Source organism: Carettochelys insculpta, chromosome 18 (genome assembly GCF_033958435.1).
Source record: "Carettochelys insculpta isolate YL-2023 chromosome 18, ASM3395843v1, whole genome shotgun sequence".
NCBI lineage: Eukaryota > Metazoa > Chordata > Testudines > Carettochelyidae > Carettochelys > Carettochelys insculpta.
The window spans coordinates 875179-903099 of NC_134154.1; the positions used below are offsets into that span (position 1 = coordinate 875179).

Sequence of the window (27921 nt, forward strand, 5' to 3'; positions counted from 1 at the left end):
CCCCCCCCGAAGTGGAATAGTCCCAGGGGGGTGCGCGCGCAGCCTCGTGGACCCGCTTCCTCCCCGGCCCGTGTCTTCGACGTCGGCGAGGCCGAGGGCGGTGCGCGCGCAGCTCGCTGGGAAGCGGCCGCCATTTCGCGCGCGGCGGCGGCGGGGGTCGGTCCGCGCCGCTCGGTTCTCGCCGCCCAGGCACCATGCCGGCCGGGCCGGTGCAGGCGCTGCCGCCCGCGCAGCCGGCGCCCACGGAAGGCAAACAGGTACCGGGCTGCGACGCTCGGCCGGCCCGGCCCTCTCCCGCCGCCGGGGGAAGGCGGCCGCTCGCTGCCCGCAGCGCCAGGAGGCCTGGCTGCGCCTCGCCCCTGCCCGGAGCAGGCCGCTCGCCGCAGGCTGGCTCGGCCCTGGCGGGACGGGCCCTGCTGCGTCTCCCTCCACGCGGGCCGCCCGGGCGGGGCACGTGCGGCCATCGCGGCCTGTGTGGGGTGGGCGCGGTGCGCTGTCGGTCCTTCCTCCCGGCGCGGGTCACAGAGGGGCCGGACGGACGGAACAGGTGCGCTGCGCACCCCTGCAGCGAGAGCGCGAGTCTCGGTGTCCCGCTGCCTGCTCCGAACCAGGAGCTTAACATCGCCTGGCGCTTTGCCCCGTAGCTTCTGCCTCAGGGTCGTTCTCCTCCTGCTCCATCGTCCGGCCGAAAACCTCCTTCCTGAGTAGCAGAGAGGTCCCGCTCTCAGCCTGTGCCCCGACGGGGCCGAGCAGCGGCGCTGTAGCGCTTTAGCGGCTAACAAAACGGCCTGTTGGCTGACGAGCCCCGTGGGGCTGGAGACAGCGCCGCCGAGCCCCACCGCAGCTCATCACCTGGTGATTTGCTGTGTGAAAGTGCTACGTGGCTGCTCGTTTGTTCTCTTTCCTTGGGCCTTTGGAGGCTGAGTGGCACATCCGTTGTCATACGGGACTGTCGGAGTTTGCCCCTTGGGATGACTAGTGTGTAGTTGACGTCAGTGTTTTTCACAGTTTCTGAGGGGTGTTGGCAGCTCTCAGTGCTGTTTGAACAAATACAGTTGTCTGAGTGTGGGCCGGTTTGCTTGAAAGGTCTCTAAGCTAGAGATGCGTTTTGGATTGTCAGCTTGAGCCTTCAGAGATGAAATTCTTGTTCTTAGGGCAACCAGAAGGAAAATGGAAGGGTTTATATAGAAGTCTCTTTCGGTATCATGTGTTTTATTCAGGCTATACCAGACTGAAACCATTTTCACCCCACAGTCCTTCTGTACTCTAAAGAGCTAATATTTTCCATCTCCTTTGAGTCTGAGTGCTGCTTTCCCCCATACTTTTTTCAAAACCGCTTTTCTGTGACAATTTTTCCTTTCTTCAGCTACATTGGGGCAATCTGCCAACTCCAGTAAATAACTGCTTCAGGCCATTCATACTGATAAAGCAACTCTCATGAAAAGTTCTAGGGATTGTGCTCAAGTCAGCTCTTCCTTTCATGTAATTTAGGAAATTAAACTCTCAAGCTGCTTTGGTCCATTTCTTACAAAGGCACTTTTGGCACAGTTTGGGGAGGGTCAAACCCTAAAGTCTCCTTTACATGGAATTCATCCATTCAAATATTAGCTTCTTATTGGGGGTCTGAGAGGGTGTCCACAAATGTTTCAAAATGTCCAGATCAACCCTAGCTAGATGGACAAAGTCCTTCATTTTGTATGTCACCAACCCTTTTCCCTGGCAGCACTTACAACCCACTCTTCTAAGCTGTCAGCTGAAAGGCAAAGGGCTTCAGCAGAGTTGTTTAAGACTGCCACCTGTGGTCTGTCTTATACCTCCTGAGACACTGTTCCCTTCATGGCCTATCCTCTGCAGCAGATACCCTAGGCAACTTGCTGCTTGATAACAGCAGTGGATGCTGCTGTTTAGAGCCTGATGGTTCATATTGTCAAATGAGTAGGAGCAAAAAGGAAAAATCACTGTCAAACTACCTACATTTTTTAAACAAAACATTCAACAATCCAGCATTTGACACTTTCAGGCTTTGAATAATACCTATTCGTTCCATGGGACTTGCCATTGGTAGGTGTCAATGTGCTTTTGGAGGAGGTGGGTATCCTTATCTTATTTTATAACTGGAGAAATTGCAGCACTGAGAGGTGAAGTGATTTGTCCAAAGTCACCCAGCAAACCAATATCAGAGCTGGGAGTAGAACCCAAGCTCCCAAATCACAGTCCAATGTCTTGGCCTACTACCTGGCACAGCAGGTTGGTCTCTTTTGCCCAAGCACAACAGCTAATCTCCTAGAATGTGATGATAATAGGATGAAAATTTCCCTTTATGACCAGCTTTGATTTTGTTGTTATAGTATCACGATATGCTGATCACAGATTCTACAGTGAAGAGAGCTGAGCTGCTTTCTCTATCTCCATGTAACCATTGTGTCTGGGGTGGCAGCACTATTGTTTGGGTAAATGAGAGGGGATAGAGTAAGACTGTAGAAAACCTCTCATTTGTTCTTACTACAGCCAGAAGATGAGCCGAAAGAGGAAGCGGCTCCAGCCAAACCTGTTGTGGGAATTATATACCCTCCTCCAGAAGTCAGGAATATTGTGGACAAGACTGCCAGCTTTGTAGCTAGGTAAGTAATAATTAGGTTGGGCTTTTATATTTCATAGCATTTTCAAGCCCTCTTGGAAATTCCATTCACTGCACAGATCCAGAAACTGGAGCAGATCTGCATGTTAATAGGTATCAGAATCTGCTTAAGCATTAAACATTGTTCCAACAAATATGCCACACCAACAACTGATGCACAGTACTTTTCCTGGCATTACTAGACACACTTATTCCATCAGTCTGTTCAGAATCTGCAGGTCAGTTGGTGGGTCTGAACCATGGTTTTGTGCTGCCTTGCAAAATCATAAAGAAAATTTACCAGTTAAGGTGCAAAATATGCTGTCTTTGCCACAAGGAGAATGGTAGGAAAAAACAAGATTCTACTTGTCTGTCAATGATTACACCCTCAAAATAAGATGTTGAGCAGAATTAACTAAGTGTGCTTCAGCAGTTTAGTTCATTGTGTGTTTGGCGGGGACATGCTTTCTCTGTGCTGGATTGTTCTGTGATCGGAAAGGTGTATTCCAGGATTCTACCAGAAATGGGAGACTAGTACCCTCTGTAGAGAACAAATTACCTGGAGAGTCAAGTGCCAGAGGGATAGCCAAGTTAGTCTGTATCTGCAAAAACAACAAGAAGTCCTGTGGCTCCTTATGGACTGACAGATATTTTGTTAGTCTATAAGGAGCCACAGGACTTCTTGTTGTTTCTGGAGAGTCAGTGATACTGTTGCACTGAACATATTTTACAGTCTGTAAACCAAATTATAGGCTTATAGAATGTTAAGAACAGAACTACCTACCACTTCCTTGTTGGGGTGTTATGGGTAAACACCTATATTTATCAGTATGTGGTTCTGTAAACAGATTCAGTCCGTATGAAATGAGTGATAGAGCAGCATGCAAAGTTTAAGTAATTGAAATGAAATTATTAGTGATTGGGCAACAAAATAGCAAATTAAATTTAATGTTGATAAATGTGAAGTAACGTGTGTTGGAAAATATAATCCCAACTACACATACAAAATGGTGGGGACTAGTTTAGCTAAGCCATCCAAGAGAGAGATCTTGGTGTCATTGTGGATAGTTCTCTGAGAACATCCACTCAGTGTTCAGCAGCAGTCAAAAAAGCAAACAGAATATTAGGGATCATTAAAAGCAGGTTAGAGAATAAGACAATGACTATCTTAATGCCTCTGTATAAATCCATGGTATGCGCATATATTGAATACGGTGTACAGGTGTTGTTGCCTCATCTCAAAAAAGTTTTATATTGGCATTGGAACAAGTCAGAAAAAGGCTACTAAAATGAACAGGGGTTTAGAAGAGGTGCCATATGAAGAAAGATTAAAAAGGCTGGGACTTTTCATCTTAGAAAAACAGGAAGCTAAGGGAGAATATGATAGAGGTTTATAAAATAACTGGTGTGGAAAAGTGAATAAGGAAAAGTCAGTTACTTGTTCCCATAACATAAGAACTAGGGGTCCCCAGATGAAATTAATGGATAACAGGTTCAAAACATACACAAGGACATTTTCCTTGATGCCATGCAGTGCACAGCAAGCCTGTGGAACTCCTTGCCAGAGAATGTTGTGAAGACCAAGACTTTAGCAGGGTTCAAAAAAAGAACTAAATCAATTCATGGAGGTTAGGTCCATCAGCGACTATTAGCCAGGATGGGCAGGAATGGTGCACCCAGCCTCTGTTTGTCAGAGGCTGGACATGGATGAGAGGAGAGGGATCATTTTGATTCTGTGCTGTTCACTCCCTCAGGGCATCTGGCATTGGCCTCTGTCGGAAGACAAGATACTGGGCTAGATGGACCATTGGTCTTGACCCATTATGGCTGTAATTATGTGTTAAATCTCAGGCAATTTGAATCATTGTTCTAAATGCTCGGTCTCCTTGGTGCAGTACTTCTGATATTTAACATTAGTTTTGTTTATGTGAGTGTGTGTGCTTGGTGAGGTGAATAAGTGTCACTAAGAGAATTGTTTAGATTGTGTTGGTGTAACACAGTGGGGTTTGGGGATTTTATTCCCCTGGTTGTGTTGCATGTGTTTCCTGATGCTCTGTAGTTCCCCTAAGTTTCACTAGGATGCATCAGTAGGTAGTGGTAATGTGAGCCCAAAGGTGATGCCTTTTGTTCCCTGGGAAACAGAACAAAGAGGGTTGGTGGGACTTGGCCAGTTTGAATTGGAACTGGGAGTTGGAAGGCAATAGCTTTGGCTGTGTGGGGCCCTCAGGGCCTTCTCTCACAAAAATGGATTGGACTTACTGCTTCTGGTTGCCGTACTGACAGCTCTGTACTACACTGTGTTGCTGTTGACTAATAAACCTTCTGTTCTACCTGCTGAGTGAGAGCAGGGCTCCTACACAGGCATGTTACATGGATACAGATGCAGAAGGTATAAGGAGTATATGGTTGGTTAGGGGTGTAAAATCCTGTTTTAAATTAACTTTCTCCCCCGGGGCACACCAGGGACCTGTCTGTGACAGGAAGGCAGGCCTCTCCTAATCCCTCCCACCGCAGGGAGCTGCTCCAGCTTTTTCCAGTCAACCACTGATAGCCTCATTAGTAGTACTGGAGTCCCACATAGATCTCATTAGAAACTGTCCATGCTCAAAGTTTGAACATGAACTGCCAGCTTTTGATGGTCATGCCGCTGGCATACCAAATGGTGTATTAGCTGAATAGTAACAGAGAAGTAGCCGTGTTAGTCTGTACTCCAAAAAAAACAAAGCAGCAGGAATGTAACACTTTAAAGGCTAACAAAGTAATTTATTTGGTGATGAGCTTTTGTGGGACAAACCCACTTCAGATCAATTTTGTTTCCAACACAGACTGACATTAACATCCCCCCCACTTCTCACTCCCTTCATAGAATCATAGCACTGGAAGGGACCTCAGGAAGTCATCTAGTCCAGCCCCCTGCTTCAAGCAGGATCAACCCCCACTAAGTCATCACAGCCAGGACCTTGTCCAGCCGGGACTTAAAAACCTTGAAGAATGGAGAATCTACCACTTCTCTAGGCAACACATTCCAATGCTTCACCACCCTCCTGGTGAAGTAGTTTTTCCTAATATCTAACCTATACCTCTCCCTCTTCAACTTCAGACCATTACTTCTTGTTCTGCCATCTGACACCAGTGAGAACAGTTTCTCACCCTCCTTTTCAGAGCTCCCCTTCAGGAAGTTGAAGGCTGCTATTAAATCACCTCTAAGTCTTCTCTTCTGTAAAGTAAACAAGCCCAAATCCCTCAGCCTCTCCTCATAGGTCTTGTGCTCCAGCCCTTTAATCATTTTTGTCGCCCTTCGCTGAACCTGCTGCAGCAAATCTTCATCCTTTTCATAGTGGGGGCCCCAAAACTGCACACAATATTCGAGATGTGGCCTCACCGAGTTGCGCATATCTCCGGTTAATGCGACTGCCATCCCTAACAGGAGTGGTTTCATGCTCCTGTCGGGTGGCAGCCGAGAGTCAGGCTGCCTGGGAGTGGTGGGGAGCAGGGAGCCAGGCTGTCCTTGGTTTCCGGCTCCCCTCCACTGGCTGGAACCAGGAAACTGACCAGCTTATGGCTGGTTAGTTTCCAGAGTCCCCTAAGTGGTGGGGAGCTGGGAGGCAAGCAGCAGACTAGTTCTGGCTGCCCTGCACTGGAGGAACCAGGAAACTGACCAGCCATGAGCTGGTTAGTTTCCCAGGTCCTGGGGGAGCTGGGAACTAGGCTGCCTCTTGGGTCCCCTCTCCCTGCTGTTCTAGGAACCAAGAAACTCACCAGCCCTAAGTTAAGTTATGCATGGGTTGCATGAACACAATCCCCATGTAACTCAAGGGTTTACTGTATGTAGATAAATGATTGTGGGAAGATGGATGATACGTTGGCTCTGGCAGGAGACAAGTTCTTGGTCTTGCTGATGGTTAACAAATTGTTCAAGAGGAGGTAAACAAATGGATGAAAACTTCAGCTGTAGTGCAAATTCTTGAGCCTTCTGGCATCCCTGCATGAAAGCACATAATGTTTCATTGCAGCGATAAAAGGCTAAGTTATCCCTTTTGACCAAAATCAGTTACTGAATTTTGGTGTCTTAAAAGTTAAATATTATATATTAAGTGAATCTTGTTGAACAGACTGATGGAATAAGTGTGTCTAGTAATGCCAGGAAAAGTATTGTGCATCAGTTGTTGGTGTGGCATATTTGTTGGAACAATGTTTAATGCTTAAGTAGGATTTAAATATGACGTATGGAAATTGAAATTATAAACTCCTCAGTCTTGTTTAAACAAATAAGCGGGGTGGCTGATTTGGGAAGTGGAAGTCCAGATAGCTGATAACTTTATCTTCTAGTGTAGGAGTCAGCAACCAGAATAGCAAGAAGAGCATTTTTCTTTGAATTTGGTAAAACTCAGTAATTCAAGAGCAGCAATGCACGTGAATAAGACTTTTATTAGCAATGTGATCAAAACACTGATGGTGTCATATCCCACAATGCACTGCATATATAAAGGCATAATTATCCAAAATTTCAAGATCACGTATCATTTGCGATTTACATATGAGTTGTTCATTGTTGGGTTTTTAGACATTTACCATATATCGAACAATCAGGAGGGCTTTCTTTAAACTTTACAATTAAAGGGTTGGGAGCTGCAAAGAAGTCCTCAGAAGAGCTCCATGTGGCTCCAGAGCTTCAGGTTGCAGACTCCATTAAGTGCTTAAAAGCAGCATCACAGTACAATCAATTCTTGGGTTGGCTGCTTGACCATTTATTTTCCACTTTTAGGAATCTTGTTGAAGGAAATGCTGTGCACAGTGCACTTTAAGGAACAAAGTTGATGCATTTTATATAATGTAGCAATCTCTTATTGGTCTAATCAACAGTCTTTTCTCTTCTCTAATAACCAATGGATGTTTGTCTGAAATAGAGCCTAATTGTTATACAAGCAACTAAAGATGTAAGTGATTTTTAACTGTGTTAAGAAATATTGGTCCTGAAGTGCTGAAACGATAAACCAAAGTTTCTTTGTGTAAAAATGAATTGTGTAGGTCAGAAATTGGCTGGTGGGTTGGTCATGATTTATTTAGCTTTCTAGAGAAGTGATATTAAATATCATGGGGGAAAAAGACCATAGTAGTCAGATGGGGTGTGGGTGCACTGACTTTACTTTTAGTAGTTGTGAAATGGGTCTTCACATCAGTGTTGACTGTTCTCATCTTGCTTTTTTTCCCCAGAAATGGCCCAGAATTTGAAGCTCGAATCCGCCAGAATGAAATAAACAACCCCAAGTTCAATTTTTTGAACCCCAATGATCCTTACCATGCATACTACCGGCACAAAGTCAGTGAGTTCAAAGAGGGCAAGGCACAGGAACCCTCAGCTGCCATCCCCAAGGTCATGCAACAGCAACAAAGTGCTCAGCAACAGCTTCCCCAGAAGGTAAATGGTTCATTTCTCTTGTTAGCCAGAAGTTGGCCCATGGGGTGTCAGTTCTGATCTTGTCTTTCAACCTCCTTGATCAGACAAGCTGCGGGTTTGTTCTTTGTGTTGACGTTGGCACAGTGGAAATCAACATTGAGGGACTGAATTGTACAATGCCCAGGCTGCCTCTTTTGTTGCACATGTGTATGCCTCTCAATGCCCATGGCTCACATGCCTTGAAACTTGACAAAGCTGAGATGCTTGCAGATATTGATCCTTGTTTGACCAGGATTATTCCTGATGAGATTATCATGTGATTGTCAGTCTTGTATGTAGCTGGAACAGCCTGCTGGAAGTAAATTACCTGGTGGTACCCTGCAATCAGTGCGAAGAGTTCTGCTGGGCTGCTTGCATGTATATTGCTAACTGTAAAGAGGTTATTCTGTTCTAGATTTGACTTTAACAAATAGGAAGGAACTGGTTGAGAATTTGAAAATGGAAGGCACCTTTGGTAAAAGTGATCATGAAATACTAGAGTTCACGATCTTAAGGAAGAGTAGGAGGGAAAACACAACATAAAGACAATGGATTTCAAGAAGGGAGACTTTAGAAAGCTCAGTGTAAGATAGGTAAGGTCCATGCCAACTCCTTGAGTTGATGAACCTACTTTAGGACCTCTCAAGGTTCCTTCCAATTTGTGATTTAATTGTGTGAAAACATGAAGTACAAAATGTTGCTAAGAAGACAACTAGAGAAAACAGTCTTGGAATCATAATAGAACTGGATTCCTTAATTATTTGCTCTGTTCTTCGTACAGATGGTAAGCTGACTGGTCTGTAGTTTCCTGGGATGTCCTAATTTCCCTTTATAGATGTGCCTTATATTTACCATTTTCCAGGCTTCTGGAATCTCCCTTTCCCTGACTTTTCAAAGGTAATAGCTAATGGCTCTAATATCTCTTTTTAATCAGCTCCTTGAGTATTTTACGGTGCATTTCATTATGCCCGGTGATTTGAAGACCTCTAACATGTCTAAATAATCTTCAACTTCTTTTCCTGTTTTCACTTCTGAACCTACCCTATTTTCACCAGTATTTGCTATTAACAGAGAGGTAGCCATGTTAGTGTCTATCCTACCAAAACAAAAAAGCAGTCATGTACCACTTTAAAGACAAACAAAAGTTGTTAGGCGATGAGGTTTCGTGGGGCAGACCCACTTCTTCAGGTAGTGCTTTACTGGAAATGGCATGATGGTTTTATAACAGAGATCCAAAAAAAAGTTTAAATAAAAACCAATAAGTCAGATACATAGGACAGAAGGGGGTGGAGGTGGTGGAGGATAGGGAGGAGGGGAGAAAATTACTGATTGTAGGTGCCCTTCCTGAGATCACTACGAATATCCAAGATGGGGAAGCTGTTTTTGTAATGCATGAGGTAATTGCCATTTACAATACTTACTATGTTAGGCATCTAATTATCACCAACTTTCATACTGAAAACCAAAACAAAGAAGTCCTTAAGCACTTCTGCCATTTCCACATTTTCTGGTATTGATTTTATCTCTCCATTAAGTAATGGTCCTACAAAGTTCTTGATTTTTCCTCTTCTAATGTATTTGTAGAATGTTTAATTGTTAACCTGTATGTCTCTTATTAGTTTAATCTTTTTTTTCTGCCTGAGCTCTTCTAATTTTGTCCCTACATACATTTTGTTTATATTCATCCTTTTGTCACTTGACCTAGTTTCTATTTTTTTAAGATCATTCAGGATCTGCTGGCTAAGCTGTAGTGGTCTCTTGCCATACTTCCTATATTTCCAATGCAATGGAATAGTTTGCTCTTGAGCTCTCAGTAATATCTCTTTGAAAAACTGTCTTCAGTTGTTTTTTCTTCTTAGACTTGCTTCCCATTGGACCTTGCCTACAAACTCCCCAAGTTTGCTGAGCTCTGCTGCCTTAAAATCCATTTTCTTTGTTTTGCTGTTATCCCTCCCACAATTCCTAAGCCGCATAAAGCTATCATGAAATGATAGTTCCACCCAAGCTGCCTTCCATTTCCAGATTCTCAGCCAGTTCCTCCTTATTTGTCAAAATCAAATCTAGAACAGCCTCCTTCCTAGTAGCTTACTCCACCTTCTGGGGGAAAAAAATGTTCTTCAGTACATTCTGAGAACTTGTTGAATAATGTATGCCCTGCTGTGTTGTTTTCCTGGCAAATGTCTGGATAGCTGAAGTTCCCTGTCAGCACCAAGTCGTGTGCTTTGGATGACTTTGTTAGTTCAAAAAAGCTTCACCCATCTCTTCTTCTTGGTTAGGTTGTCTAGTAGATCCCTACCATGACAACCCTCTTGTTTTTACCCCTTTTATCCTCAGAGACTCTCAGCATGTCTGTCCTCTTTCCATCCCAACTTCAGTCCAAATGTATACATTTTCAATGCATAAGGTAACACCACCTCCCTTTTCCCCAAGTGTCCTTACTGAGCAAGCTGTATCCTTCTGTACCAATATTCCAGTCGTGTATTATCCCAACAAGTCTCTGTGATTCCAGGTATATCATAGATGTGTTTTTATTTACTGACCATTCAAGTTCTTCCTGCATATTCCCCATACTTCTTGTATTAATATACAGACAACTAAAATATTGATTTGATTTTTGTCCCCCAGTCCTGTCTTGTCTCTCCTTTATCCCTGATGTAACAGCCTTTCTGACCTGTCTCCATATTTTTGACTTTAGTCACCTATTCCCATCAAACCTAGTTTAGAGCCAGATAATCTAACATAGGAGGGTCTTAATCTGTGTTGGACCTGATTCAGGTATACGTCAGATGTCAAGAAGTCACTAGCTGAATGTACCTGCTTCATGCACTCTATACAGTCATTGATGAGATGTTAACCAGAAAACACAATCGTAACTAATCCTGTTCTTCCAGCCATCTTTGGTAGTTGAATTTTTTTTTTCAGTAGTGGCCTATTTAAATGGCTTATGGATGAATTATACAGTGTTACTACCTTGTACCTTTCTTGCAGTTATTGCACTAGGTGTTTTATTTATTCCATGTAGTTAGTGAAAACCACTGGCCTTCCCAAACAGCTACCTAGGAGGAGTGAGCAGTGGCTTTCATGCGTGCAGTTAGAGCACTCTCTGGGTTCCCCTTTGTAGGTACAGGCACAGGTGATCCAGGAGACAGTCGTTCCAAAGGAGCCACCTCCAGAGTTTGAGTTTATCGCAGATCCTCCCTCAATCTCAGCCTTCGACTTGGACGTGGTGAAGCTGACTGCACAGTTTGTAGCTCGGAATGGCCGTCAGTTCCTGACTCAGCTGATGCAGAAAGAGCAGAGGAATTACCAGTTTGACTTCCTGCGCCCACAGCATAGCCTTTTTAACTACTTCACCAAACTGGTTGAGCAGTACACCAAGGTATTTTGGGCTTCCTCTTATCTGAAAACATTATTTCAGCATTATCAAGCAGCCAGTCTAGAAGAAGGAAATAAAAAAAACCTTCTGGCTGTCCTCTTTGTGTACAGGGAAAGAATATTTGTCAGAAAAAGGCATATGATGCCTAATACAATAAGGGCCCAAAATTGATTTGGGTGTTCTCAGTGTTAATGCAGAAAAAAATTGTTCCTTTGTAGCAGGGATGGGGAATCCCTGACTCGTGATCTGCATCCAGACTGTGGCTTGTCTGGCTCTGGGCCCCGAAGCTTGGGGCTCCCCTCCCCAGCATCCAGCCCACAGTGGGGTTACAGGTGGGGAACCCAAGCCTCATGGGCCGGATCAGGTGAGCTGGCACCGCATCAAGCCACAGGCTCTGCCAGTGGCAGAGGGGAGCAGGAAGCAGCTCTAGGCTCTGCTGCTGCTCACTGCTATGCGTCATGTCATGTCCTGTCTCCCCTTCTTCCCCGCCCCCCCCCCCCCCCGCCCCCCCCAAACAATCCGGGGAAAGCGTAGGGTGAGCAGCTGCAGCATGTCCCAGAGTCTTCGTTCTGCTGCTCTGTTTGGCTGGAATCAGAGCAGCAGAGGGTGGTGCCTGGGAGCAGTGTGGGAGGGCACAGAGCCATGTGCATCCGAGGGTGCTGCCCAGGTAAGCTTCACACCAGTTGCCCATACCCTGTGCCCCTCGACCCCTACTGCAGCTCCCCTTTCCACTCAGGTCTCCCTCCTACCCACAACCCCAGTCCCACCCCCTTCCTGCACCCTCTTCACACCGACTCCCCACGCACATCCTACTACCTCCCTGATCCCTCCCTAAAGACCCAGCACCCCATACCCTTCTATATCCCCTTCAACCCAAGATCCTCACCCCACCCCCCAGCTGCTCCTAGGTCCACCACCTGCAGCCCACTCCTGCACCTCATTTCCACCAAGACCCCCACCACACACTAAGCCCCTCAGTTTTGGCCCCATCCCAAAACCCATAGGGGCAAAGAAGAATGTACCAACTCTGGCCCCTCTAGGTTCCAGGGCTGGTGTGTGAGGGGACTGTCTCCTTTCTTCGCTTTTCAGTTGGGGGCCCACATCGGGGGGTGGAGGGGGTGGATTTGTAATTTTGCTTCTCAGTTGTATGGCCCCTGACTGACTTTGTCTATGGGCCAGTGGCCCCTGATCTGAAAAAGGGTCCCCACCTCTGCTTTTTCAAGCAAGAAGAGCAGGTGACGTGGCAGAGAGGGAGAATATTGTAACTGGTTATTGGTGTAGGCTAAAAGTCGGGGAGCAACAGGAGAAATGGAGCTTAGCTTCAGAAGAGCCAGACGTTTTTTGTCTAGTATAGAAACGAGATAATCGGAATAGCTTAAGAATCAGTTTCTGTGGTTGTCATCACTGATCTCCTGAAACCATTTCAGATCTTGATCCCGCCTAAAGGTTTACTTCTCAAACTCAAGAAGGAGGCTGAAAACCCTAGAGAAGTCCTGGATCAGGTAACTTGTGAATAATTTCTGCAAAAGTATCAAAGCACTTCAGTCTTGTTCTGAAATATTTCTGGTTTGGAGCTCAGCATCTAGCTATTAATTGACACCATGTGTAAGCACAATGAGAAAAAGCCCTTCCCCAAGAATGAGGGAAGAAGCTGCTCTGGTCAATCGCTTGTGTAGCACACTTTCTGTTTTATGCCTAGGGGAATTCTGTGCACAGTATTTGAAAATTCTGCAAATTTTTGTTGAAATGATACCTGTATAATCAGTTTGTTATTTTGGTGACTAGCAGATGTACCTGCCGTTGCTCAGGTTCCTTTTCTGCTTCTCTTTCCCCTGTCCATGGGGGTGGGGGTATGGATGAGGCTCTCAGCCTGTCCACCTGTCCTCGGGTTTGGGGGGATGGTGGGTAGAGCCCAACCTGTTCAGGGAGGCGAGTGGGGCAGGGGGGCTCGTTTGGACTATAGATCTTGGCCCAGCCTTGCCTGTCCCTGGTTTGGGGTCCCACGTCAGACCATGTCTCATAGTCCCCTTTGCCTGCCCCAAGGGTGGGGCCTGGGTTTAAGTCCAGCCTGAGTGCTCCAGGAGCTGGGCTCGGAGAGGTGGTGGGGGCCAGGCTGCAGTGCTATGGCCAGACGCAGCCTGAACTCCAAGAGGTGGCGGGGTAGGGATATTGGGGCTGAGCCCCAGTGCTGGGGTCAAGGTTGGCATGGTAATATGCCCAGCCTCAGCTTGAAGTCAGAGGGATGGGGGAGTAGTTCCGGGGGTTGATGAAGGTCATGGGCCAGGCCTGGGTTCCTGGCGCTGGCATCTGGGGTGGGAGGGATCAATGTGGGCTTGAGTGCTGGGGCTGGAGAGGGGATAGGACACTTATCTGTCTAGTGGCCTGTGGGGCAGAGAGCCCTTTCTGCACATGGCCACTGTGTTCCTGCTGCAAGGTCACTCTGCAGAGTCTCTGTTCCCTGCAGTTGCTGTGCCCAGTGGTGAGTCTGATGTGTGTCCGCCCTTCTCTCGGTGCTCCTCCCTTTCCATGTTTGGAAAACTGTGGGATTTCAGTCTCTTCCCACTTTCCAGGGACAACCAAGCCCTGACCTTGGTTTAAGTTAGGGTACGAGGAAGTTGCATACCAAATTTTGTGGTTTAAGAGGAATTCTTGAACCAACATACAGACAGGTGTACTCTCTAGAATATATAGATAAGTAGATTTCCAAATACCTCTCAGCAACTATGTCTGTAACCGTGTGCGCACATGCACATGGACACTAATTTAGCTGCAACTCATCAGGATACATCTTGGAGTCATTGTGGATAGTTCTCTGAAAACATCAACGCAGCATGCAGGAGCAGTCGAAAAAGCAGACGGGATGTTAGGAGTCATTTAAAAAGATAGAGAATAAAACAGAGAATATCTTATTGCCCTTATAGAAAACAAAGGTACGCCCACGTCTTGAGTACTGCGTACAGATGTGGTCTCATCTCATCTCACAAAAAGATATATTGGCATTAGAAAAGGTTCAAAAAAGGGCAACTAAAATGACTAGGGGTTTGGAATAGGTCATGTAAGACGAGAGAGTAAAGAGACTAGGACTTTTCATCTTAGAAAAGAGAAGACACGGTGATAGGATAGAGGTATATAAAACTGGGTGTGGAGAAGGTAGACAAGGAAAAATTATTTACTTGTTCCCATAATATCAGAACTAGAGGACACCAAGGCTGTGTCTACACTAGACAAAAACTTCGAAATGGCCATTTTACTAATGAAGCGCTGAAATACATATTCAGCGCCTCATTAGCATGCGGGTGGCTGTGGCACTTCGAAATTGACGCGGCTCGCCGCTGTGCTGCTCATCCCGACGGGGCTCCTTCTCGAAAGGACCCCGGCAACTTCGAAGTCCCCTTATTGCCGTCTGCTCATAGGAATAAGGGGACTTCGAAGTAGCCGGGGTCCTTTCGAAAAGGAGCCCCATCGGGACGAGCAGTGCGGTGGCGAGGCGCGTCAATTTGGAAGTGCCGCTGCCGCCCGCATGCTAATGAAGCACTGAATATGTATTTCAGCGCTTCATTAGTAAACTTCAAAATGGCCATTTGTATGGCCATTTTGAAGTTTTTGGCTAGTGTAGACACAGCCCAAATGAAATTAATGGGCATTATTTAAAACAAATAGGACGTTCTTCACACAGCACAGTCAACCTGTGGGACTCCTTGCCAGAGGAGGCTGTGAAGGCTAGGACTGTAACAGAGCTCAAAAAAGAGCTAGATAAATTCAAGGAAGTTAGGTGCATTAATGGTTATTAGCCAGCATGGGTAAAGGAATGGTGTCCCTAGCCTCCACTTGTCAGAAGCTGGAGGTGGATGTCAGGGGAGAGAGTGCTTGATTGCAGGCTGTTCCATTCACTCCCTCTGGGGCACCTGGCATTGGCCACTGTCAGCAGACAGTATTCTGGGCTGGATGGACCTTTGGTCTGACCTAGTATGGCTGTTCTTACACGTTCGTTCATCTGTCCCGCCCTCCCTCCCTTGGGTAGAGTGTTAAAGAAACCTCTGTGACAGCCAGTTACTGTTCTTCTGCCCCCTCCCCCACAGAGCTCAGTCTGTGGGCCAGACACTCACATCCCCTGCCCTCCTAGAGCTCAGGGATCCAGATGGAGAGACAGGGTAGTGCTGGCACCTTGGCTTGCAGAGAGAGGAGCACACTGCTGCATCCTTCCTTGAACTGCTGGGGCCCCTCCAGTTTCCTCCTCCTTCTTGTGCTTGTCTTCCATATGTAAGCTGGGCTCTGCTAAGTCTAGTGGTCCCTGGTGCTGGCCAGTATCTCTGCAGCCCATTTCTTTAGGGGTGAGGAGAAGGAAATTCTGCACTCTTTGCATTAATTTCTGCAAAATTCTGCATTGTGCAATGATACGGAATTTCTTTAGGAGTAATACCTTCTTGAGGTGTTGCTGCATGAAGTGTTTTCCCCTCCCAAAGAGCTGATAATCTAAGATCTTAGTTGCAACCCATAAATAAATCTGTGTGTATGTGTCTTGATCTACAGTATCTCAGACCTTTAAAAACTGAGGGTTTACTTCAGCAGGCTATATTTGGCACATGATTTTTGTGTGTTTGTGAGAAGTCCATCAAACATTTGCAGGTATGAATCTCGAAGGATTTGAGATCTGTCCTTTTGGAAGTCTCACTATTAAAGTTAGACCTCTGCACGGTGTCCAACCTGCAGCCTGTACTCAAGCAAGCCACTCCTCGAAGACAGTGAGTTTTGCCTGGTTGTGACAGGATCACTCAGTTTCTAAATTGTGATCTCACTGACCACTTTGCAGTATCATGTCTCCCAACGGGTGCCCATGTTGTTGTCCTGAAGGTACTGATGGTGTTGGGTCTGACATAGTTTGGAGATAGAGGTGAACAGTTGTGAAGGTTCTGACTTGTTTTATGGTTCATAATGTTTTTTTCTTTTGTATTGTGATATGCTTCTCACTTCTGTGACTTGTTACTTTTTGCCTCCTTATGCAGGTGTGCTACAGAGTGGAGTGGGCCAAGTTCCAAGAACGTGAGAGGAAGAAGGAAGAGGAGGAGAAGGAGAAAGAACGTGTTGCTTATGCCCAGATTGACTGGCATGACTTTGTAGTTGTGGAAACAGTGGACTTCCAGCCTAGTGAGCAAGGTAGGAAAACTGTGACATAAGCGCTGTCTGACTCAGGTTCTGTGTTTACTGGGGATGATACCTGCCTCTGGGGAGTGTCTGGAAAATGTTTTAAGTTTAAAACAAAAACAAACAAACAAAAAAAAAGTTAGATGAGTACTAAGAGCATAAGACATCCCCTTAAAAAGTTCTTCACACAGCACAGTCAGGCTGTGGAGCTCCTTGCCAGAGGAGGCTGGGAAGGCTAGGACTATAGAATGGTTTAAAAAAGAGCTAGATAAATTCATGGAAGTTAGGTCCATCAGTGGCTATTAGCCAGGATGGGCAGGAATGGTGTCCCTGGCCTCTGTCAGAGCCCCGAGATGCATGGCAGGAAAGGGGTTATCTGTTCATTTCACTCCCTCAGGGGCACCTGGCATTGGCCACTGTCAGCAGACAGGGTACTGGGCTGGATGGATGGGCCTTTGGTCTGATGCAGCGGGGCTGTTCTTATGGTCTTAAAATATGACCTGAAAAATCTTCCTTTGCGGAGTTCAGAGCTTGTTTGTTCTGCTCGTTAGTGATGTGTCTGATGCTTAACCAATACTGCTTCCTTTGTGACTAGGAGATCTCCTGTCATCAAGCTGTTTCACAGAAAACCAAAACCCATGAACTCCATTGCTGCATTAGCACCCCCCTTATGGTAGCTGCTTTCCTTTCCTTGTCTGTTGCCTTCAGCTGTGTCATCACCTGTTCTCCTGTTGGCATTGGGGCCAGTCTTATCCACAGACTTTCCCTTCTATTTGCCTTTGCTCTCTTTGGCCCATCCCTGCAACAGTTTAATTCTCTCCCCCTCACCCAACCACCAAGGTAGTGTCATTAGAGGGGATTGGTGCCTGTGTTTGCATGTTGAGCAATTAACCCCTTGTTTGTTTATTTTTTTCTTTGTTGCAGGGAACTTCCCTCCTCCCACCACTCCTGAGGAGCTGGGTGCTCGCATACTGATCCAGGAGCGCTACGAAAAGTTTGGTGAAAGTGAGGAAGTTGAGATGGAGGTGGAGTCAGATGAAGAAGACGAAAAGCAAGAAAAGACAGAGGAGGCCCCATCTCAGCTGGATCAAGACACGCAAGTGCAGGATATGGATGAGGTAAGTAGCTGGTATGATAAAGGGTACTTTCACTGATAGCACTTTAATATGGCATATAGGGCTCTGTGAGCTCTCACTTGCTAGAGTCCTTGTGCTGCTTGATGTTCAGTGACTCCATCAGTGAACTCCGTCTTCTCATTCTTTGAGTCAGTGAGGAGTGCTGTGCTTTCGTGTTCTTTTCAAAGTACAGTTTCCATGAGAGAATTGTGGGAGTGTCGCTGTTGGTAATGCAAGGCTTTCAAAGCTCTCATGGGAGAACCCTAAGAGTTTGTCATCACCCTTCTGCACTACCTTCAGAGCTGGGGAGTGTCGCTGTTGGCTGGGCACACAGCTCTGGAAGTAGCACACCCAGCAGTAGCACAGATGGGTGACAGCACCATACCATAGTGTCCTTTTGCTGGCAGTGGATCTCCCTGCATAGTTGGGCAGCCACAGAGGGGTAGCTGCTGACTAAGGATCCAGCTCTGCAAGCAGCAGTGCAGAAGTAAGGGTGGCAATACTGTACTGTGGCATCCTTCTGTAGTGCTACTGGCAGTGACCGTCTTCAGAGCTCAGCTGCCACTCCAGATGCCCAGCTCCAGTGGCACTGGCACTGCTTGCCAGCAGCTCAGAACTAATGTTAACAGTACCCTAAATTGCATCCCTACCCCATTCCTCTGTGACCCCAACTCCTTTTTGCATCAGGGTCCACTACAGTTACACCACTGTGACATTTCAGATTTAAACAGCTGAACTCACGTAATTTAGTATTTTAAAAATCCTGTCATTGTGAAATTGCTCAAAATGGACTGTGAATTTGGATAACAATGGCCCCTTAGTGCCAGTGCTATCTACAAGAGAATTCTTTAGAGAGAAATGGGGTACCTGATTCCCTTTTTGGACAATAATTAGACTTTACTCTTCTGCTTAAATTACAGCGACTCTAATGCTGGCACCTTTGCTGCTGTTTTAAAATTCTCTGTAGATGCATAATGCGAGCTGCTTGGCTGTGGTGTGTTGACTTCTGACACTTTCATTTTTCTGAATGTGGAGGAGTCCCAGGACCCAATATGCTAATAAAGATATTTCCAGTGGCTTGAGGTTTGTCCTGGAGAAACTGTCAGCAAATGAGAAATAAGATGCTTAGGTATGCAAATAGGAAACCGTTTCATTTCTGTAATGTTTAATCCAGAGCAAGGCTATCTAGAGCCAAGATAATTTCAGTCATGGAGTGTTTGTACATGCCCTGTTTACTTGATGCATAGATTTTTGCCCTATAGGACTTTAACTGTTGTTGCTGCATATTCTGTGTTCTAAGATATTTGCTATGCTGTTCATAACATGTAAACATTGTTTTAATTTAAGGGTTCAGATGATGAAGACGAAGGTCAGAAAGTTCCACCTCCTCCAGAGACCCCAATGCCACCACCTCTTCCTCCAACTCCAGATCAGGTCATAGTGCGGAAAGATTATGATCCCAAAGGTGAACTAGAGTTTGACTATGAGTAATTTCATTTCTTACTGAATAATCTCACAAGACCTTGGTGCTAAGATGTGCATTAGTTAGGCATTTTTAACCGTCTGGTTTTGTTCCTTCAGCCTCCAAGCCGTTACCACCTGCGCCAGCCCCAGACGAATATCTAGTCTCTCCGATCACAGGAGAGAAGATTCCTGCCAGTAAAATGCAGGAACACATGCGCATTGGACTTCTGGATCCCCGCTGGCTGGAGCAGCGGGATCGGTCTATCCGTGAGAAACAGAGCGATGATGAGGTCTATGCCCCAGGTTAGTCTGGTGCCTCACACAAGACTTCGAGTTACTCATTTGAAACCTAGTACAGGGTTTACATCTAATGTAATCATGTCACACCGATCCATATCAGTGGGGACTGCGACCTGTCTTGCAGTGCTTATTTGTGTACTGTTCCCTGTTTAATATACATATTTTAATTGAGTGAGTATGTAGCAATCAAGAACACTGAACTTTCCTATAAACATTGTTCTGCACCCACCATTAAATGAAGTTGGTTCTTTAGTGACAATAGTATTGGACCCAATGTACTGAAAATAGTATTTGAAACAAGTGGTTAGAGCTGTGGTTCACAACCTGTGGCTTGTGAGTCACTTGCAGCCCAATCAATGCATAATGCAGGCCATGTGACATCCTCTGGACCATGCGGGGGGGTGTGCGTGTAATATATAGAGGGGATGAGGCCCACAAAACACAGGAGTGATAAAAAGGCTGAGGACCACTGGGTTAGAGAAATTAAGCAGGACTCTGAGTTGTCATGTGAGGAAAATATCTAACATCATTTTTTTTCCTGTTTCTGCTTATTTACAGGTTTGGACATTGAAAGCAGCTTGAAACAACTGGCCGAGCGCCGTACCGATATCTTTGGTGTGGAGGAGACGGCTATTGGTAAAAAGATTGGAGAAGAGGAAATCCAGAAACCAGAGGAAAAGGTGCGATGCAAATCCTGCTATAAACTTGCTGCCTGCTGTCCTGAATCTGTAAAATTAGGAGTGTCTGTGCACTTGTTCTGACTGTGAAAGAGCAGCCCTCCCTTATTTGCCAGTCTGGTCAGAGCTTTGGCAATCCAGTAAGTTCTCCAATTCTCTCTTCCCAGGTGACCTGGGATGGCCATTCTGGCAGCATGGCTCGCACACAGCAGGCTGCTCAGGCCAATATCACCCTGCAAGAGCAGATTGAAGCTATCCATAAAGCCAAGGGGCTGGTGCCAGAAGATGACAGCAAGGAGAAGATTGGTCCCAGCAAACCCAATGAGATGCCTCAGCCTCCGCCTCCCTCAGCAGCATCAAATCCCCCACCTAATGCTCCTCCGATCACCTCTGTGCCTCGCCCTCCATCGGTAAGCATTCTTGCTGCCAAGGACAAACAGCTGCTTCAATGCTGACCTGGAAATAGGTTTTACTGCTGCTGAAATAGGTCATGCAGGTGCTGCTTGGAAACAGGTGATTAGCAAGTTGAACAAATTAGTTCCAAACCGCAATGCTAACCCTAGAAGGAAGTTTCAACTATATTGAAAATGGACAAGATGTTAAGAAGTTTCCAGCAGCTGAGAGCTCATAAAGGGATGTTGAGCTCGAGAGGAGGCATTTGCACAGTGACATATTGGAGAGAAAGGAGATGTGGGTTTGGGAGGCACTCTCAGGGACAGGAACGTGAACTGTATTAACGGGTGACAGCCACAGCCGGAAAGTGACAGTATCAGTCTTTTAGGCAGAGTGTTGGCATCAGCAGTGGTGATAACAGTGCACAGGTCGCTCAGTTCAGCCCCACTGAAGTTGTCCTAGTGGTTGTGGTTGGCAGCATTCTAGTCATCTAGTTCTGTTCAAAGAGCTGCTGTCTCTGGAACTGCTCTTTTTTGAGCTGTGCAATGTTGCACATGGGGGTGCAGGACAAGTAACTGAGTTTTGTATTTACTAAGGTTTCCATCCACATTCCCCAGAAGTTTGGGATCGAGGATGGCAGTAGCAACAAAAAGCACACACACCGTAGTCACCTAAGCTTGCATTCCTAAATCTGCCCAGCCAAAAGATTCAGAATGTGACTGCCTGTAACTGATCAGTGCTTGTGAACAGTATAGAAGACTGAATCCCTGAGTACCTGGAGCATCACCAGATAATAAATGTCGTCTTTCTAGATGCCGCCTCCTGTTCGCACCACTGTGGTTTCTGCAGTCCCTGTCATGCCTCGTCCTCCTATGACGTCCGTGGTCCGTATACCCCCAGGCTCAGTCATCGCTGCCCCCATGCCACCAATAATACATGCCCCTCGCATCAATGTTGTCCCAATGCCACCGTCTGGTCCCCCCATGATGGCCCCTCGCCCACCTCCCATGATAGTACCAACAGGTCAGTGAGTTGAGTAACTTTTCAGTGTAATTGCATAGGAACATTTGCATGTAATGTGATGTGGGGGCTTGACTGCTTGCAGTGTAACTGACTTGGCAGATGCCTTTGAGAATAACGTGTTAAGCCACTCAGAGCTCTTTATGGAGGTCAGTAAGATCCAAGCAGCCTGGCCAGCATTTAATGTCACTAAAACAAGTTCTAACCTCCAGCCCCGCATGTAAGCCATTGCTGAATGAATAATGGCTGTTGTGCGAGTGCCTCACTGCAAATGAGGCAGGGGAAATAATACTCTGTATTGGACCAACTTTTGGTGAGATGAGCTGTCAGGCTTTCCCACCTATTAGAACGGAGCTTTCTGTAAGTGTGAACACTCGTCTTTCTCACCAGCTGAAATTGATCCAATGCAAGACACTCTCTCTCCCAGCTTCTGTCTAATATCCTGGGATTCACACAGGTACAGCTCTTGAACTTACCAGCTTTCAACTAGAGTACTTTTCAAACCAGCTATACATCGAGATCTGTCCTATTGATGTATGCACCTGACTGGGACCTCTTACCTTTCCACATGAGCCAGGTTTCTTTTCCTCATGGAAAGGCGTTCAGTAGCGTCATAGCAAAACAAAAAAGCAGTCCAGTAGCACTTTAAAGACTAAAGAAATAATCTATTAGGTGATGAGCTTTTGTGGGACAGACCCCACTTCAGATCATCTGAAGAAGTGGATCTATCCCACAAAAGCTCATCACCTAATAAATTATTTCTTTAGTCTTTAAAGTGCTACTGGACTGCTTTTTTGTTTTGATAGTATATAGACTAGCACGGCTTTCTCTCTGAGTAGCAGCATGTGTTTGCATGTCGCCACTGGGTACACTGATTTCCTCGTCTTGTGGTGTTTCCTTTAGGGTCTCTGCCAACCAACTGCAGAAATGTGCATTAAGGGAACTGTTGCTGAGCGTCATGGGTAGATGTATATGTAACTATTTCCCTTCCTATCTCAGCATTTGTCCCAGCCCCTCCTGTGGCTCCAGTCCCTGCCCCAGCACCAATGCCTCCTCATCCCCCACCACCCATGGAGGATGAACCTGTGTCGAAGAAACCGAAAAGTGAGGACAGCCTCATGCCAGAGGAGGAGTTTCTGCGCAGGAACAAGGTTTGTATTTAAATAATAGTACCACAGTCCAACACCTTCTTGTGTAATAGTGGAAACTGTTATCACACTGGAGTATTCAGTTTCTCCCCAAAAGAGGCAGTCTCTGTGAAGTAGTTCCTTTCACTGTCCCAACAGCAATTGACTTTATTTAAACGTGGCTGGGAAGCTATGTGTGATTGCATAAAAAACATCACACTTCCTCCTTGGAGAGAAGGGTAGCAGGGGAAGGTCAGATCTCAGGGAGAATTTAGGTATGCAAAGTAGCTTTTAGTGGTTCTTCAGTTAACATGCAGATGGCAAAGACCTGTTAAACTCGGTCCGTTTCCCTCCTCCAAAGGAAGGAACTGTGTCCAGATCCAGGGTGAGTGACTTTAGGTATTAAACTGAGTAACAGTTCCTTCCCCATGCTGTCACACAGTGCTTCTTCACTGAAGCTGATTTCTAAACTCTTGAGTAGTAAATGCTATTGCCCTGTTCTTGTACAGCACAATAGGGCCCCTTTCTGTAAGTGCCACATGCATGCATACGGTACAGTTAATGCTGATTGTAGAGGACCTTGGTAGAGTTCCCCATGTCATGGAAGTCAAACCACCAAATGAACAACAAGAAGCCAATAAGGGATAATTGGGTGAGGAGGGGCCAGCCAAAACTCCAACTAACTTGTGACAAAATGAGTTGCCAGGTAAGTGCAAGAGAAAAACAAAGCATTACTATTGGCTCCCTAATACAAGAGAATTGAAAGGTGAAAGTTGGCAGCACCCAGAGGCACAGCACAGTGGTTGCCTCTTGTCATCACAGCTCTCTGTCTTTATGCATTAAGGATCATCTGTATGTCTCTTCTGTCCTAGGGTCCAGTCACTGTTAAAGTGCAGGTTCCCAACATGCAGGACAAGACTGAATGGAAACTGAATGGCCAAGTGCTGGCGTTCACTCTTCCACTCTCTGATCAGGTACCTCTGTAAATGGCTTCCCCTCTGCTTTTCCACTGTGGAGGGATTTGCTGGGAGTATGGCAGCAAAACTGCCTGGCTGAGGCTGTATTCTGGCTTCTCCCAACGTTGCAGCTGTGTATGGTTTTCAGGAGGGGCTGTAAGAGGAGGGCTGCAGAGGCAGAGTGGGAGGAGCTGGCCATTTGTATCTGCCCTGTGCAGTGGAGGGACTGAGCTCTGTGCTTGTTTTTAGGTCTCTGTTATTAAAGTTAAGATCCACGAGGCCACGGGGATGCCAGCAGGGAAACAGAAGCTGCAGTATGAGGTGAGTATGTGACAGGTTGAACCCTTCCAATGCTGCCTTGATGCTTACCCACGCTACTTTTTGTACAAATTACAGTGGTTGCTTTGAAAATTACATGACATGCATGTGTGTGCAGAGATCAACATACTGAGAAGCTTTTAAGGAAAAAAGCACCACTACGACAAAGGATAATCCTACATGAAGTAGGATTTTAAAGCCCTTATAAACCAGCCAGCACTAGAGAGACTTTTCCTGGAACACCCAAAGGAATGTATCTCCACTGATTTTTGGCTTTTCCTGCCAAGCCTGTAGACCTGTTTAAAAGAGTGGGGAAAATAAAAAAACTCCCTTCCGTATTCAGCACTGGTGAGGGTACATCTGGAGTAGTGCATCCAAATCTGGGCACCCCCCATTACAGAACAGATGTGGCCACGTTGAAGAAAGTCCAACAGACAGCAACAGCAGATGATTGGGCGCAGGAGCATATGAAGTGTGAGGAGAAGCTGAGGGATTTGGGCTTATTTAGTCTACAGAAGAGAAGAGGGAGGGAGGATTTACCATCAGCCTTCAACTATCTGAAGGGGGGTTCCGAAGAGGATGGAGAGGGGCTGTTGTCACTGGTGACAGAACAAGGAGCAATGGTCTGAATTTGCAGTGGAGGGCTAGAAAAACGGTTTCACTAAGCGGATTGTGAAGCACTGGAATGGATTACTAAGGGAGGTGGTGGAACCTCCATCCCTGGACACTTAAGTTCCAGCTTAACAGAACCCTGGTTGCGAGTGATTAGGTTTTAGCAGGGGGTTGGACCTGATGACCTCCTGAGGTCTCTTCCCAGCCCTATGATGCTGTGAATAATGGCAGATGTGTACACTCAAAACCCAGCAATATTTCTGCTCTAATCATTCAAAGAAACCACTAACCTTAAGCCTGTTAAAGGTAATTCTGAAGCAGTCAGTACTGCTCTCTGCGCTCTGTCTGCAACATTGAAATACTATAACTCTTATCACCAGCTCCTCCACATCAGCTCTCTCTCTTACTCTGTATATTGAGCCAGCCTGGGCCCCTCTTAGTTTAGCAATGAACTTCCTGAGTGCCCAGACTGTTGAATCTTTCTGGGGTTGCACTGAGATGTCCTGTTGTGTTTTTCAGGGCATTTTCATCAAGGACTCCAACTCTCTGGCTTACTACAACATGACAAGTGGCTCTGTGATTCACTTGGCACTCAAAGAAAGAGGAGGCAGAAAGAAGTAGGAGTTATCGTGCCAACAGCAGTTGGATATTCTTCTATTTGTATGAAGCCAACAAATAGAATCCTGCAGCTTCTGGAGGCTGTGAAAAGCTGAACCATCAACCTGTGATACTTTCTATCGACTGTATTTTGGTCCTTAGTCCAGTATCCATAAACCAGACCGTTTTATAGGGAGGGAGAGAATTCATATTCCCAGACAAAAACGTGTAAACATTGTGATTTAGCAGTAATCTCAGCAGCTCTTGTAGCATTTGTGGCGCTTTGCTAGAACACTCTTCTTGATGTCACTGTTTTTCCATTAATTCCCTACAGCAGCAGTGGCATTTCCATTTGAGGATGTGTCTAAATCAGACTTGAAAATCCTGATTTTTTGTTTTTTTTTTTTTTTTTTTTTTTTTTTTTTTTTACAGCAGGGTTTGTGGTAGCACAGGGAATATCAGTGGCCTAAGTAAAATGTTAGCCTTTACGCTTGTCCTTTTTCATAATTGAGAACTTTTCTTTAATATAATAAACTCCTTGCTCCTTCTCTGTGGAAATGTACATGCCAGAATCTCCTGCAGTGATTCTCTTTGGATTTTTATCCTCCTTTGAAATTACTTTGCTGCTGATTTTGATAGAGGCTGTGAGACTGCGTCTTTCTAGTCATCCTGTACAGCATGTGACTTGTTTTATTAAAATTCTGACCAGTAGCAACTCCTCATTCCTTAATTGCGGATGTCCTGTATATTGAGACCTCCCCAAATCTGTAGCACTCCTGCCCATATCCCAAAAAGCATTTGAATCACTTACATGCAAGCACTTAAGCTCTATGTTAAAAAGACCTTATTTGGACTCTGTGTACTCAGACACAAACTAGCCATGTTCTGTAAGTCGTATTTTATATGAAAGAAAACAGCACTTCAGGCCTTAGAGCAGGCTGTGTGAGGGAAGAGACTTGTGTTTTCATGGCCATTACATCAGGGTGTCAGGGGACCAACTAGGTCATCCTCCATACTTCCTTTGCACAAAGGGGTAACAGGAGCAGATGATACTGCTGTGGAAAAAGCACCTGGCCAGAACCCAACAGCAGTGGCTGCTAGTGCTCCAGGGTCTGGAAGCCCATAGTTACTGGTGGTCAGCTGCCCTTCAGTAGGCCATGTGTGGCTGAGAAAGCAGAGCTGCCTGGGAGCGAGCTGGCTGCAGGAAAACACCCCCTGTGTTGTGGGGGGAGCGGGGGTTGCTGCGTGGGGCTGCCAAAAGCTAGTGGGTGGGGAAGGTGGCCTTGGGCTCACTAGGGCTGGAGGTGGTTCATGTTTCAAGGCTGGAGGAATGTGGTGCCGATTGCCTTTTCAAAAACAAAAGGACTGCAGTTCAGTGCCTGCTCAGTAACTGGTCATGGGTGTTTCATCCTCAGCGTGTGGGGCAAGCAGGGAGTGGGGGTACTCAAGTAGAGCGCATTAGGTGAGCTCTGATGGGCCAAGATTTGGGTGCTAAAGAAACTTGCATGGTGGGGGCAGGTGGGTGTGGGGAGTTTCTCAGAATCACCCAACAGGCATTGGTGTAACAGCTATAAGAATCTGGCTTGCTGTCTGGGAGGCTTTATTCTCCCACGCCCCATACAGCCTTACTCATTGCAGATGTGAAGTCATGCCTGTGAACCCCCCATTGTCACCAAATGGGGGAGGGGAAGTGGTGTGGTGTCATTGTGAAGCTGTGAGTGACACAGCAGGCCAGGGCTGTCTGAACAAAGAAAGGGAGAAGCGCCCCTGTCTTTCCTTAATGATTGCCATTGCACAGTCTTATCACCTCTGAATCCCACGGAAGTTCTAGGGCCTGACTCTGGATTTGCAGGGCTCTAATGGACATATATCCCCAGCTCTCTCTTGTGGATGCAGATACAAATTTTGTATCTAGAACCCTGCAGATTTAGTCTGACTCTCACGAACAAGCCCGTGGTGCAACTTCTCTAAGGTGGGTGCATAACTGGCTGGTTAACTGTTCCCAGAGAGTGGCTACTAACGGTTATTAATGGTTCTCAGACACGCTGGAAGGGTGTAACAAGTGGGGGTCTGTAGGACTCGGTTTGGGGACTGGTTCTGTTCCACAACAATGATTTAGATCGTGGCACAGTGTGCGCTAATAAAGCAGGTGGATGATACCAAGCTGCGAGGGGTGGCAAGTGGTTTGAAGGGTAGGATTATAATTCAGAATGATCAGGACAAACTAGAGAAATGGCCTGAGGCAAATGGGATGAAGCTCAATAAGGAGAGATGCCAAGTGCTGCATTCAGGGAGGAACAATCTGTTTCACACACACGAGGGGAAGTGACTCCCTAGGAAGGAGCACTGCACAAAGGGATCTCAGGCTCGCAGTGAGCCACAAGCTGAGTAGGAGTCAACAGTGGGATGCTGTTGCAAAAAATGCAAATATCATTCCAGCTGTGTTAATGGGGAGTGTCATGAGCATGATACAAGAAGTCTTGTGGCACCTTATAAACTAACAGATATTTTAAGGTGCCACAAGACTTCTTGTTCTCAAAGCTACAGACTAACAGCCACCTCTGATACACAATACAAGAAGTAACACTTCCACTCTGCTCTGCACTGGTTAAACTTAGGCTTGGTGACCTCTCGAGGTAAGGTTCCTTCCTGTTCTAGTGTCAGAGACGTGGCCATGTTAGTCTGTATCCGCAAAAACAAGAGGTCCTGTGGCACCTTACAGACTATATTGGAGCATAAGCTTTTGTGGGCAAAGACCCACGTCATCAGC

General features: G+C 46.1%; 1 protein-coding gene across 1 annotated transcript; it reads left to right on the forward strand.

The window, feature by feature from the left end:
* Positions 1 to 96: 96 nt before the first annotated feature.
* SF3A1 (splicing factor 3a subunit 1) lies at positions 97 to 25565 on the forward strand. The gene is made up of 16 exons (XM_075013155.1): positions 97 to 257; positions 2509 to 2621; positions 7832 to 8036; positions 11176 to 11433; positions 12858 to 12932; positions 16434 to 16584; positions 17497 to 17690; positions 19035 to 19152; positions 19269 to 19454; positions 20010 to 20131; positions 20296 to 20538; positions 21334 to 21544; positions 22541 to 22692; positions 23541 to 23642; positions 23874 to 23945; positions 25074 to 25565. Exons 1-16 carry the CDS (start codon positions 195 to 197, stop codon positions 25173 to 25175), a joined length of 2367 nt encoding a protein of 788 aa, XP_074869256.1. The 5' UTR covers positions 97 to 194; the 3' UTR covers positions 25176 to 25565.
* The last annotated feature ends 2356 nt before the right edge of the window (positions 25566 to 27921 follow it).

What these genes read in the sequence shown, in the direction of transcription:
- SF3A1 (XM_075013155.1), top strand. Translation starts at nt 195, where the DNA reads ATGCCGGCCGGGCCGGTGCAGGCGCTGCCGCCCGCGCAGCCGGCGCCC. An exon ending in CGCCCACGGAAGGCAAACAG is followed by an intron (nt 258 to 2,508) that starts GTACCGGGCTGC and finishes TTCTTACTACAG; the next exon opens with CCAGAAGATGAGCCGAAAGA. An exon ending in TGATGAGGTCTATGCCCCAG is followed by an intron (nt 19,455 to 20,009) that starts GTTAGTCTGGTG and finishes GCTTATTTACAG; the next exon opens with GTTTGGACATTGAAAGCAGC.